At 52.5% G+C, this 13,760-nt stretch overlaps 1 protein-coding gene across 1 annotated transcript in view; it reads left to right on the top strand.

Annotated features, from left to right (window-relative positions):
• Positions 1 to 13,760, top strand: part of DDB1 (damage specific DNA binding protein 1) — a 1,539,839-nt gene that overhangs the window by 454,507 nt on the left and 1,071,572 nt on the right. The window contains exon 9 of the mRNA XM_069623834.1: positions 11,853 to 11,969. Coding sequence (XP_069479935.1) covers positions 11,853 to 11,969 — 117 coding nt within the window. The remainder of the gene's footprint in view (positions 1 to 11,852; positions 11,970 to 13,760) is intronic.

Here is a 13,760-nt window from a genome sequence, read left to right as displayed (position 1 = left end):
ATGCTATTGCTCTCGAGCGTTAGTGCTATTTTTTCGCGCTTTTCACAAAAAACTTCGATTCTTTCGGTCAAAAGAGCCTCAAGCTCCACCGATCCTACATCCGATCAACGGGGACCCGTGTCGGATTCATCTGTGCCCCTCAAGGGTGAAGATTTCGTCGAGCTACACTTCGGAGGACTCCAGAAGCTTCTCAGGCCCGGTCTCGGAGATGGCCCAGGAGAAGGGAAGCTCGACGCCCGGAAAGCTGTTCAGGGTCTGCCCTGGATGCCAGCTGCAGAACGTCTTCAAGGAGGACGAACACTCTTTCTGCCTTTACTGCCTTCATGAGGACAAGACGCACGTGGAGAAGGACTGTGCGTTTTGCGGCAACATGTCGGAACGGACCATGAAGGACCGCCATCAACGTCTCGCCAACTGGCTGGAGGCTAAGAGCCCGTCTGGCGAGAAGAAGAAGAAATCCGAGCGGTCTTCTAAGACCTTTGAGGGCGCCCCGGCGACGGGGGCCCAACATAAGGCCAAGCACCGCGAGTCCGCTGGCACCGGGAGCGCCGAACGGTCGGGCTCTACGGGCGCCAGGCAGGGCGCACCCTTCCCGGCACCATCAACCACGAGCCAACGCTCTGGGTCGGGTAAGAGGAAGGCCGAGCACCCGGCGAAGCTCCTGGAGAGGCCCCGGTCGAGCTCTAAGGCAGAGGAGGAGCGTGGCAGTGCCCCCTCCCTCAAGGATAAGGCGGTGAGCGCACCTAAGGTGGTGAAGGCCTTGATCCATCCGACCAAGCCCTCTATCGAAACGGTCGCGGCGGCCCTGGCTCAGCCTGTGGTGGCTGCACCAGTGGTGGCGACCTCAGGGCCCAGAATCTCCCTGCCTCCTCGGAGGGAGTCTTCCTTTGTGCCCATCGATAGGACCCCCGTGAAACCCTCCGTGGGGAAGAAGAAGGGGGTGCAGGGCGTCGTCGTAGAGTCGGCCTCAACCTCAGAAGAGGAGCTGATCGAGGTCTTAAGCCACGGCCTAGGCGTGGAAGAAGGCCAGCCCGTCGGAATGGACCCCGACGCAGGTGACGACGACGACATCGTCGAGGATACCGACGGGGCCCCTGCTCGCCCGTCGGATTCCCCTCTGCCAGCGCCGCAAGACAACTCGGCGGCCATTTTGTTGGCCATACAGTCCTTATGCTCCGAGATAAGGACGAGGCTACCGTTACCGACGGAGGAACCTCTCCCGTCGGGGGATCCAGAACCGGGACCTTCTGGTGTTCCCCCTACCAAGAAAAGAAGGATCCATCCACCACCTCCTTTTCAACCGTCGCGCCCCTTCCAGCCCTCCTCCCCGTCCACCCGAGGGGATGATACGGGGACTGACACGGCAGCGACGGGTACGGACGACGAGGCATACGACGAGGATTTTCCGTCGTCGCCTCCCGCCAGGGCCTCTCCGCCCGACGAGATCGGATCTTTCCACTCCATGATCTCCAGGGCTTCCGAGCTTTTCCAACTCTGCCCTGAGGAGAAGAAAAAGGATGGCTTCCTTTATCAGCGGCGCGAGGCCAAGAGGAAGACGGTCCTCGCAGTGCCTCTGTTGGACGACATTTGGGATGAGGGCCTTTCCCTCCTCAAGAACCCTTCCACGACGCCAGCTAGAAGAGACCGGTACGAGAAAAAGTACCGGGTCCCGGACACGGCCCCCCTATGCCTCCGGGTGCAGCCTACCCCGGACTCCGTCGTCTCCGCGGCAGCCAGGAAGAAAGCGGGGGGGGGTGCGGCCTCCACATCGACTTCCCCGCCGGACGGCGAGGGAAAGAAATTGGATACTATGGGGCGTAGAGTCATCTCGTCGGCAGCGACGACGATTAAAGCGGCCAACGCCTTGGCTATCGTGGCCCGCTACGACAGGGAGCTCTGGTACAAGATAGCTCCCCTGCTGGATTTTCTGCCGGACGACAAGAGGGCGGAGGCCCTTGAGATCCTGCAGGAAGGTGAGGTGGCCTCGGACCACGCCATCACCGTGGCGACGGACATCGCCGACACTGGGTTCCGCCAGCTGGGCAACGGCGTTTGCCTTCGACGTCGTGGATGGCTCAAAGCTACGGACTTCCGGCAGGACGTCCAGACCAGAGTCCTGGACATGCCCTTCGACGGGAACAACCTGTTTGGGAAGACAGTGGACGATTCCCTTCAGGCCATCAAGGCGGATACTAAGACGGCCCGGGCCCTTGGAGTCCTGCAACGACGGACGCCCTTTCGGAGCGGTGGAGGCAAGGGCACCTCCAAAGGTTCCGGCGGCGGTTTTGCTTCCTACCGTCAAGCGGCCCGCTCGTCGTCGCAAGAGGCCTACAGAGGACGAGGCAAGTCTAGCGGACCCCGCCGTCGTCGCCAAGGAGGTCAAGGCGGCAAGGCCGCGTCCAAGCAGGATTGAACCGGCCGTGGGGTCGGGCCCCCACCGAAGCACCCCGGTGGGAGGCCGGCTGGCGGGCTTCGTCAGCGTGTGGGAGTCCATCTCCACCGACCGTTGGGTGCTGGACGCCCTGGCCCGGGGCCACGCGCTCGAGTTTCAAAGAAGGTGCCCGCGCGTCCCCCCCGTGGCCAGGAAAGAACTTCACGTCCCTCAACTTCTCCTGGAGGTAAAGGCGATGCTCAGAAAGGGCGCCATCGAACTCGTCCCAAAGAGGCTTCGGGGCTCCGGAGTCTACTCGAGATACTTCCTCGTGAAGAAGAAGACGGGAGGATGGCGCCCCATCCTAGACCTGCGACGTCTGAACAAGTTCATCAAGGCGCAGAAGTTCCGGATGGTCACCCTCCAGCACGTCCTGGGTCAGCTGGAGGAAGGAGACTTCCTATCGTCGTTGGATTTGGAGGATGCCTACTTCCACATTCCCATCCTAAAGGGGCACCGCAAATTCCTCAGATTCGTGGTCCAAGGGCGTCATTACCAGTTCAAAGCCCTTCCCTTCGGACTACGGTCGGCACCCAGGGTATTCACCAAGTGCCTTGCACCGGTGGCGGCGCAGCTGCGCCGCGAGGGGATTCACGTCTACCCCTACCTGGACGACTGGCTCATCCGCGCCAAGACGAGGGAGCTCGCCGTGGTCCACACGGCAAGGACCGTCCAACTCCTCACGGACCTGGGATTCTCCGTGAACTACGCCAAATCCCACCTGGTGCCCGCGCAAGTCGCACTGTTTCTGGGAGCGAGGCTCGACACAGTGTCCCTTCTGGCCTCCCCGTCGGAGGAGAGGACCAGGACCATCTTGGGCAAGGTGCAACGGATGTTGGTGGCCGACGCGGCCAAAGTGAGGTCCATCAAGTCCCTCCTCGGGATGATGTCTTCCTGCATCTACCTCATTCCCATGTGCAGGCTCCGGATGCGCCCGTTGCAAGAATTCCTGGATGCGCACTGGATCCAGACGACGGGCAGCTTCGAGGAAAGGATCAAGCTCGACGAGAGTTTCCGACGAGCGATACGGTGGTGGGGCACCCGCGCGCATCTGACGGCGGGCATGGACTTCCAGACCCCAGCCCACAAGGAGACTGTGACCACGGATGCCTCCCTGGAAGGGTGGGGAGCGCACACCGAAAATCTGCACGCAAGGGGACTCTGGCTCCCGACGGAGAAGTCCCTGCATATCAACGTCCTGGAGCTCCGTGCAGTGTTTTGGGCCCTCAGGTCCTTCCTTCCGTCCGTCAAGGGCAAGGTGGTGAGGATCTTCACCGACAACACCACCACCATGTTTTACATCAGGAAACAGGGCGGAACCAGGTCCCCAGCGCTGTCCAAGGAGGCGCAGGACCTGTGGCATTGGGCCGTCGCCCAAGGGATTTTTCTGGTGCCGTTTCATCTGGCAGGGATAAAAAACACCATCGCCGACTCACTCAGCAGGGAGCTGCGCTCGTGCCACGAGTGGGAACTACGGCAGGATCTGGTGGATCGCCTCTTCCGACGGTGGGGCACACCCCAGATCGACCTGTTCGCGACGGCGACGAACACCAAGTGCCGGAGGTTCGCCAGCAGGCTTCCCCAGACGAGGAGCATGGGCGATGCTTTCTCGTTCCCCTGGGAGGGCCTGTTCCTCTACGCGTTCCCTCCCTTGCCTCTGCTAATCCGGCTCGTCAACCAGCTCAAGAGGTCACGGTGCAGGATGATCCTCGTCGCACCTGCGTGGCCGAGGCAGATATGGTTCCCGGACCTTCTGGACTTGTCAGCGTCCCCGCCGATCAAGCTGCCGGCGGACGCGGATCTACTCTCCAGGGAAGGAGGCGCCATCCTCGACCACGACCCGAAGTCGCTGAACTTGCAGGCCTGGCTCCTGCAGCGCTAGAGTTTGGAGGATACGACATACCGGCCGATTGCAGAGAGGTTCTTGCAAAGGCCAGGGCGTCCTCGACTCTTAAATGCTACGGACACAAATGGAAGAGGTTCTCTGTCTGGTGCCATGCACAGAAGATTAACCCTCTACGGATTACGGCTCCCCAAGTACTGCCGTACCTGCTGACGCTGGCCAAAGCTGGTCTGGCACACGCGTCCATCAAGATTCATCTTGCTGCGATCTCCCGATACACCAGAACCACGGGCCGGACGTCCTTGTGGTCTCATCGTCTGGTGAAAGAGTTCATGAAGGGACTGTTCAGATCGTTCCCGCCGGTGAAGGCTCCGGCCCCGGCGTGGGAGCTCAACGTGGTGCTGACCAAGCTCATGGGACCTCCGTTCGAGCCTCTGCACTCGGCCCCGTTGAAGTTTCTATCGTGGAAAACAGCTTTTCTTGTGGCCATCACCTCCGCACGACGAGTGGGAGAGATCCAGGCCCTTTCCTGCAAGGCCCCGTACTTGACTTTCCACGACACGAGGGTAGTGCTCAGGACGCACCCATCCTTCATGCCCAAGGTACCGTCGGACTTCCATCTCAACGAACCCTTGGTGTTACCTGTGTTTTTCCCGTCGCCGGCTGAGAGGACTTTGCACTCGCTGGATGTAGCTAGAGCGCTGAAGTTCTACGTGGACCGCACGAAGGGTTTTCGGAAGACGTCACAACTCTTTGTGAACTTTGGACCTGTCAATCAGGGGAAGGCTCTCTCGAAGGCTTCCATCTCCAGATGGCTCTCCGGCTGTATCATGTGCTGTCACCGGTTGGCAAACCGACCGCTGCCTGGCCGTCCGAGAGCCCATTCCACCAGAGCGATCGCAGCTACCACGGCGTTCCTATCTGGTGTGCCCCTGCTGGACATATGCAGGGCTGCTACGTGGAGGTCGACGCACACCTTCACGAAATTCTACTGCGTCGACCGGGATTCCAGGGAGGAGTCCAGGGTCGGCCAAGCAGTGCTGCGCAACCTGTTCGCCTGAGGTGAGCCTGGTGAGGAGGTAAGATGCTTAATGTTGAGTTGAGGTGATGCTTAATGTTGAGCCTTTGCCACCTCCCGTGGTTGTGCATGTGTGTACTGCTATGTATTCTTTATTCATGAGCATGTGAATCCATGCCAGACCCCATGCTGGAGAAGGAACAAGTTACTTACCTGTAACTGTTGTTCTCCAGCATGGGTCTGGCATGGATTCACATGCGAACCCTCCCGCCTACCCCTCTGCGGCTCTTCACTTGGTCATACTGCCACTTCACGTGCTTCCAAATCTGAAGATGGCTGCCAGAGGCGGTGCTTAGGTAGAGGGCAGTCATTGGCTGTGGTCAGTATGACGCAGAGACCAGTGATTGGTTATTACTACGAAAGACAGATCAGAAACGAAACTGATACTGGTTTTTTCTTTACCGAGGATTCCCAGCCTGACGACGGGGAATATTCATGAGCATGTGAATCCATGCCAGACCCATGCTGGAGAACAACAGTTACAGGTAAGTAACTTGTTCCTTATATGATGGCTAAGCTAGCCCTCCAGTCAGATTGCAGAGAGATTTACAAAGGTTTTGGCATCTAGCCAATCAGGCTGGCTCTAAAAATCACCAAACACACAGACCAGCCTACACTGGAAGTGTGCGGGGGCTGTCTAGGGCAGGAAAGAAGCATGGTCCAATCTAAACCACTCACGAGGGTGCAGGGTTGGTCTCCGAATGAACCCATGTTTGCACAACAGCCATTTTAGGCCTCCCTCGTGTCTTCAAAGACCCACCAATCTGCCATCTAACCCTTCTGACCTGAATGGCATCTACAATACTGCCATCCATTCAGCCATCAATGCGATCACCCCATTCAAACCTTGCAGAATCAAGCCATCCACGCACAACTCTTCTTTTACACTGTTTCCAGGCCTTGCGAGCCAAGAAGCATGCCACCGAAACCAGCGCGCAAAAATCACTGTCACCAGCTAACACAACTAACTTCCTCAATCTCTCGAAGGAATATAGTAATTGATCCTAACAGCCAAATCAACTACCCTTTCAAACAGGATCTCCAAAGCCCAACCCCCTATCTCGCCAACTATTCTCGATCCTGCGTGAAATCGAATCGCCCATCACACCAATCGCCAACTACACCAAAGATGAAGTCGGGTGCCAAAATATCCAAGATGCCCTCACTAATAAGATCATCACCCTTCAGGTAAAAATTGAGAGGGCATCCTTCCTTGCGAAAGCATACACGATTGAGGCCAGTAGCTCCCCATCTTCCTCCGCTGTTGCACCCTTCAAATTCACTCCTGTCCCAGTACCATAAATGTCCACTTATCGCTGGTTTGAAGCCTTCATTCTGCCAAGGGGACAACTGCCCAGGCCCCCTCATCAAGGACTGTGCAAATGCTCTGACACCTATCATTACAGCATTTATCAACTCTTCGTTCGCCAACAGTTCCATCCCAACCAACCTTAAGTAAGCGTGGATCGCCCCAATCATTAAAAAAGCCTCCCTAGACCCCACTATTCCCACCAACTACAGGTCTATTACCACAGTCCCTTTCTTTCTAAAAATCCTAGACCATGCTGCCTACATTCAGATACAAGCCTACCTGGAACAACCCAAGATCCTTAGCCCACAACAGTAAGTCTTCCGTCTTGGTCATGGCACAGAATCTGCCCTCATAGACCTAAGAAATCAGCTGAATGACATCCGTGACACCGGCAACCTCACCCTCTTATTGCTAGAGCTCTCGGCAGCATTTGACTTAGTTAACCACAAAACACACTGCCAGCACCTTAACACAGCCGGCAATTTTTCCCCCATGGCCACCAATGGATCGCCTCATTCCTTTCCGACAGAACAGCCCATGTCTACGCAGGCAGTGCAGCCACCCATCCAACTCAAGTTCCCTGTGGAATCCCACAAGGCTCCTGTGTGTCATCAACATTAAACAATTTCTACACCAAACCACTTTTCAACCTTCTTGACTCTTTGGGTAGGTCGTACACCAACTATGCTGATATCCAAATCATCCCCCTCTCAGGTGACTATGAACGAGACTCCAGCCTCATCAACAGAATCTGACACTATTCAAACCTGTATGGCCGCACACCAGCTTTGTCTTAATGATGGCAAGACAGAGATCCTGATTGTAGCCCCCACGTTTTACCAAACTTGCTCCAACCTACTGCGCCTTCACCATCGATGCCGGCACTATCCCGGTGTCGTCCTCTGTCAAAACGCTAGGCAATCAGCTAGACTCTAGCCTCAGCATGACCAGCAATGGCAACGCAATTACATCCTCGGTGGCCGACACCACTAAACCTTTGAATGCAACCAAACACTTCCTCTCCTCACAAGACCGTCTGACTATAGCCACAGCAGTATTTGCTTGTGGCTTGACTATTGCAACTCCCTTCTTGCTGGCATGTCGGATTGAAACCTTAAACTCCAGACTACTCAGAACAATGCCATCCAGGCATCGATGAGCCTATCCAGACGAGACCATATCCCCACTCATAAAGAAGATGCTCATTGGCTACCATCAGAGAACAGATCAATTTTAAAGTCCTCCATTACTCATCGCTGCCTTTCCAACTCTGCTCCACCTGAACTCTCACAGATAATCACCAAACGCACTTCGTCGAGACCGACAAGACCGATCTACATCCAAACTAATCACCCCGCGCTTCAGATTCACTAGAGGTGCTAGCATCCCAGTCATTGCTGCCCAACTGTGGAACAACCTGCCTCCCCCACCTGCGCTCTGAACCTCTGTACTGGCCTTTCAGAAAACCACTGAAAACTACTGTATTCCATTGACATTGAACTTTGACTATGTACACTCCTCTTACTATCCTTCCCTCTCCCCCTTGATGCCGGTGGGTTTTGTGCACTCTTTAAATGTAAAAATAAAGGGATGACCAGAAACGGAATTGCCATACAATTACTGGTACACTGGGCTACTAATGCAGTAAAACGGGCTTCCCCCTGGCAAAGCCAAAACTAAATTAAAGCTGCCACCATCCTACAACACAATTACATGAGGATCTAAACTGAGGCTAACACAGGAAAGCACCCTTTCTTTAGGTAACATATGGGCTACCATAACAGGACAGCACATCAAAAAGGGTTGCAGAATCAGGTAGGCATCAGTAGCAGTCTCTTATCACTGAAATGTTAGCCAAGAAAACCAACAGGAAAAAGAAAAATGTTTATGGTCCAGGCTTGGGCCTCGTTGTTGGCCACCACGAACAGTCAAGAGACAAGCCCAGAACGCCTTTGCATAGGTCTTCGACCAGCACCTCCGTAGGTCCCAGACACACTTGTTCTGGCAGACCCACAATTCAAATTTTATAGTGTCTGTAGCGTGACTCTAGGATGTCGTATATTTGAAGGGCCTGTTTAAGATCAGTAGTCGAAGCTAGCTGTGTCTTGAGCGCATTGATATCTTCCGCCGTACTTATTCAGGCTTCAGCCTCAGTCATCCTAGAGCTCTCGCGCTCCATTTTTGCCCAGTTTGCATACTGTCCCAGAACTGGCAGAGGTAGGGAGCTTCACAGTCTCTACTGCTCGGTGGCCCACTGGCTTCCGCCTCTGGGTCAGTGGGTCTTGTAAGCCTGGCAGGTGAAAGCTTACCTATTGCTCTGCTTTTTTGCACCTGCACTCCCCTTTGTCATGTGGAAGAATCAGTGTGTAGCCTGAGTTAGGTGAAGGGCTTAGTTTCAGCTTACTTATGAGGGATGCTAGGTTTGGCACTTCCAGGGGAAGTAAGGCACAAACGAATCCTGGGCAGCAAAGTGGGATAAATGGGGTCAAGTCAGCTGAACTAGGTATAATCTGACACAAGCAGGGCCATCCAGAGTGCTCCCCACAACTGCAGTGGTAGCTGTCATCAAGCCGCCTTTACCACACTGCTGTAGGGGCAGGGTATGGCGCCGCCTCAGCCGATTTGCTCAGGAATCCAAAGCCCAGACCAGTAGCCCATGGATAGTGGGGCCTGGGTGCACTCATTTTCCAAGTAGGGTAGAGCAGGCCAATCCAGGACGCTGTGCCTGCACCACGGCTGTCCCTGTTTAGAGAAGGGGAGGCGCAGCAAGGATTTATGGTACAATCTACTGCTTGTTAACCGATGAAGGCAGCACGAGGTCCTCCAGTCCCCTGAGGTAAGCAAAATCAGGCATCTGGTCACACCAGCAGCGGGGAGGCTGTGCCCGCCATGCTCCATGCCCCCATTCAAAAGCGACAAATCCAGCGCTCCAAGCCATGCAAGCGCCTCGGAATTCCATCATGGGGACTCCAGCACCCGGTATGAGGCTATAGCACACCTGCCACAGCAGAGGGCCCAGAAGAGCTGCGCAGTCCACAGCATGCAGGATCAATGCATGGGCTGGCATACCAGCGTCTGCCCCAGGTGTAGGCGGGCTGTGCTGCAGTCCCAGCGGCCAAAGCACCAGATCAAAGAGCACCCTTGTGGCTGTCAGCAAGCCACACCACAAGGCGTTGGAGATTGCAGGATATCTGTGTGTGCGGTGGCCCCAGGCGTCTCAAACTCCTCCTCCGTTGCAGTGCCGAACCGATGTGACGTTACTGCTGAGCGGACAGTGGTCGGCAGCCTCAGTAGAAGGCACCCATTTTGCAGACTGCACAACAGCCAGTCCCCCACCCCCTGGTCCTGCATGGCTTCTAATCCTGTATAGCCACATGCCAGAACATCTGGGCAGCAACAGACATTCAGGCCCCAGGATGTGTACTGGGACCAGACAGTTCCAGCCTTCGTATCCGGGATCACACACAAACCGGTCTTTGCCCAAGAAAACATCAGCTTTCTCAGTAAAAGGCTTCCCATATATGGCAATTCTGGACCCTAGAGGGCAGGAAGAAGGCCAAAGAACAATATGACCAAAGGACAGGCAAAAACCTTTTGAAACGGCAATCTGTGGGTGCAAGTGTTAGTAGTCATTTGAGGTACACCCAAAGGTGCAAGAGTAAAAAGTGTAAAACATGGTAGAAAAATATCCAGTGCCACCAGACAATCATAGGCACATTGCTTTCTTATAACTTTCTGAAGTGACTTTTTGGTTACATTTACAAAGTATCCTAATCGTACTTCACTTTAGGGTGATGTGGGTTATTCACTGAGACATAGTTTCTCAGTACTGATCGTCTTATGTTCTGATGAGTTTTCCCATACGAATGAACACAAAATAAGCGACGTAAACCAGAATGCTTTACTTAGCTCAAAAAAGACAGGCTAGGTGCCAAAACAAATCAAAGCGAATGGAAGACCCTTAGAGGTGGAGGAAAGTAGCATATTTAAGACCCTGTTTGAGCCATTTCATTCACACAAAAGCACTGACCGGGAGTCCTGTACAAGACTCCAGTGAAAGTGCATGCCCTTATATGGCCAATTCTGACCTTCAGAGAAAGGACAATGGCCAACAACGAAGATGGCACAAAGAGCAGTGCTTAGCCATTTTGAATGTAGGGTGCTCCAAAGATCATTAATGGGTTAAAACATAAATATGCACAGCTGTGCACTGGGAAATGTTAAACGGTTCATTGCAACCAACCTGTTCAGTACACATCACAAAAGTAACTGGGATGTTAATTGGAGAAAAGAAATGGGGACAGTGTCCCTGCATAACATTTAAGGTGACTTGTGCTACAGTGTTTAAACCATGGTGAAAAATGAATAGCAATAACTCCCTGCGCTGGCGTCCATGGAGACGACCAGTGAAACCAAAACTAAATGAGTGAAGCAGCTGAGTGGGCTGAAATAGTCCAAAATCAGCTAAGAACCCGGCAAAAAGCCTATATGCCGGAGGGCTCCATTAAAGTTGCAAAAAGAAAAACAATTTCACAAAAGGAATATTGGAAGCAGAGTATAAATGCAGCATTTAATCAGGATGCATCCATTCAAACTGTTGGTGACTACCCAGTTACTGGTGGTCACCCTATGGTTTCCCTATCCTTGCGGCAGAAGTAGTGCTCGTATATTGGAACAAACTTTAGTCGAAGGGAAATCATTTTTGTTTTTAACAGACGGATTCATTCTTGGGCATCCCTTCGAATACAGCTAGCTAAATCCTACTCTTCTGAATTTGAGTCTTCCAACGATGAGATGGGCACACAGTTAACTGTGCAAGGAGACTTGCACATGGGACAGAACATAGTTTTCTCTTAGACACCTCAGTTCCTCTGACAGTTTAGGATGTTGCACTCTTACTAAAGCCATAATTACCTGTTTTTGTCCCTATCGTGAAAAGGTTTTTATTTGAAACAGTTTGTATACTCCATTAGGATGTGCTTCTATAGGGATGTGACTCTAGATTACTACTGTTGCCTATAATATTCCTTTCTCTCATGCCTTATCCTCAGTTTAGGATTATCTAAAAGATGTAGGCTCTTAACACTAATTGCCTTGCTTGGTGGATGTCTGACTGGTGTTTTTCAGCCTTGCATTTAGTTGCTGCTATTTTCCTGTCTTGCCTTATTCCCTGTTATTTTTCCTCCAGCTGAATGTGGACAGCAACGAGCAAGGTTCATATGTGGTCGCCATGGAAACATTTACCAACTTGGGCCCTATCGTAGACATGTGTGTTGTTGACTTGGAGCGACAAGGTCAAGGACAGGTAATGTGCATCTTTAAATGGTCATGTAATATGCGGGACTGGGCTGGTTAACTTCTATCCTGAACAGTGTGAGGAATGTGTGTGCTAAACACAGCCCTAGGTATAGAGCAAATTGATGAGATAATGTATCTGGCTTATCTTGTTAAGCTTCTGTATAGGCTGGGAGGATTATACCGGGGAAATGCGTTTCCTTTAGATCCTACTGAGGCAAAGCTGAAGGTGTCTGGCATGAAGTGCCAAATAAATGAATAATATTGTGCCAAATCACTGTAGTAATTTCAAGTGCTGAATCGTTGTCCAAGGTGTACTGCGCTTTCTCCAGGGGGAACCAGACCTTAATATGCTGAGAACACTAGCATGAGCCAAGTGGGCGGGAAAGGAGTTTGCAGGCACAGGAGGGGTGTTAAGCAGGGCCACCTGCTTGTATTACTATGGGTGCATGTTCATTATATATGCGCTACATGGCGGAGGGTTGACGGAGAAGAATACTTACTGATCTATACGCACTGCAGTTAAAAGGCAGTTTCGGGGTAGTTAAGATTGAGATTGTGTTTTGCATGTGAAGTGCTCAAGAGTTTGCTCAGGCAATGCTGATATGTAGGTGTAAAATACCTGTCTATGGTATAACATGCAATTCGCAAATAATAAGACAATGTGTGAGGTGAATATATTTGGTACCAAAAAGCAAGGTAGCTGGGTTGACAGAATTAGTGAAGTAAATCTGTTATGTCTGGTACTAGATTTATAGTAAACCATGTTGTGTTCTTTATAGTTATTAATGCCACAGCAAATCCACCTCATAGTACTAAGGAGCAGGAAGGGAATCTTTCAGGCTGCAAGATAACAATGTAATCGCAGGTGTGACCAGAGCGCAATAGTGAAGGGCCTCCTCCGCCCTGAATGGCCAGTTTTATAGTAGCGATGAGTGGGTGACCTTGAAGAGGCTTCCAGGTTAGCATGGATTTCAGTATGCAGGTATGCCTGGTGATACAGCCCTGAGACTGTTACCCAAGCAATCATTGTGTCCTGGCATTTTGATGATTGTTGGGTTATTGTGGTGACTTCGGCTACTCTTAAATGGTTGCTGGGCGCCTCTGTTTATAATCTGCATATGCACTACCCCTTTTAAATTCCCGTCCAGATGTGAAGTTGCCTAGTTAGGTAATCGGGTGGCATCAGGGAGAAATCCATCCTGCTCTAACAAGACTGCGCTTGGGAGGCTACTGGTCATGCGACTAGGCCCTGGAAATCTGCAGCCCTACACAGTACTAGTCTCCAGTCCTCCTTGGGTGTGTGCCTTCATTGCTAGCATCCTCTGCAAAGAACAGAGTAATACCTGGACCTCATCTGTTTGTGCCCAATTTGGCCAAAGGCCAGTTACTCCAGGCCAGCTAAGCACATAGCAGGTAGACCTTACCATGTGTCTCCTGCCACTATAGCCCATCCCAAACCTCCGCATGATTCACACAGCCAATGACCCAAGGCAGCAGTGGTCAGCTATCTTGACAAACCTAGTCTGCATCACCTGTGTACCCCTACAACATTTTAGAACTACGCACACTTACCTTTTTATGCTGATTAATGCCTGTTTGGAGGTTGCTCACGTCACAATAGTCGCTGACCTTGTATCCTTCCACCTTGATGCCCTTATTTTCATCACAGAAACCTGGTTCTCACCCATCTCCTCCCACATCAACATCCTGCTAACTCACAATTACTGTCACCAACATACTAACCACATGGAGAAACACAGACAGGGTGGCAGTCATGCATAACATGTATTTTCTCTTG

This window comes from Ambystoma mexicanum, chromosome 11 (genome assembly GCF_040938575.1).
Source record: "Ambystoma mexicanum isolate Mex_15411 chromosome 11, UKY_AmexF1_1, whole genome shotgun sequence".
Classification (NCBI taxonomy): Eukaryota; Metazoa; Chordata; class Amphibia; order Caudata; family Ambystomatidae; genus Ambystoma; species Ambystoma mexicanum.
The sequence above is the reverse complement of the archived record's forward strand: the minus strand, read 5'-3'. Positions and strand labels throughout refer to the sequence as shown.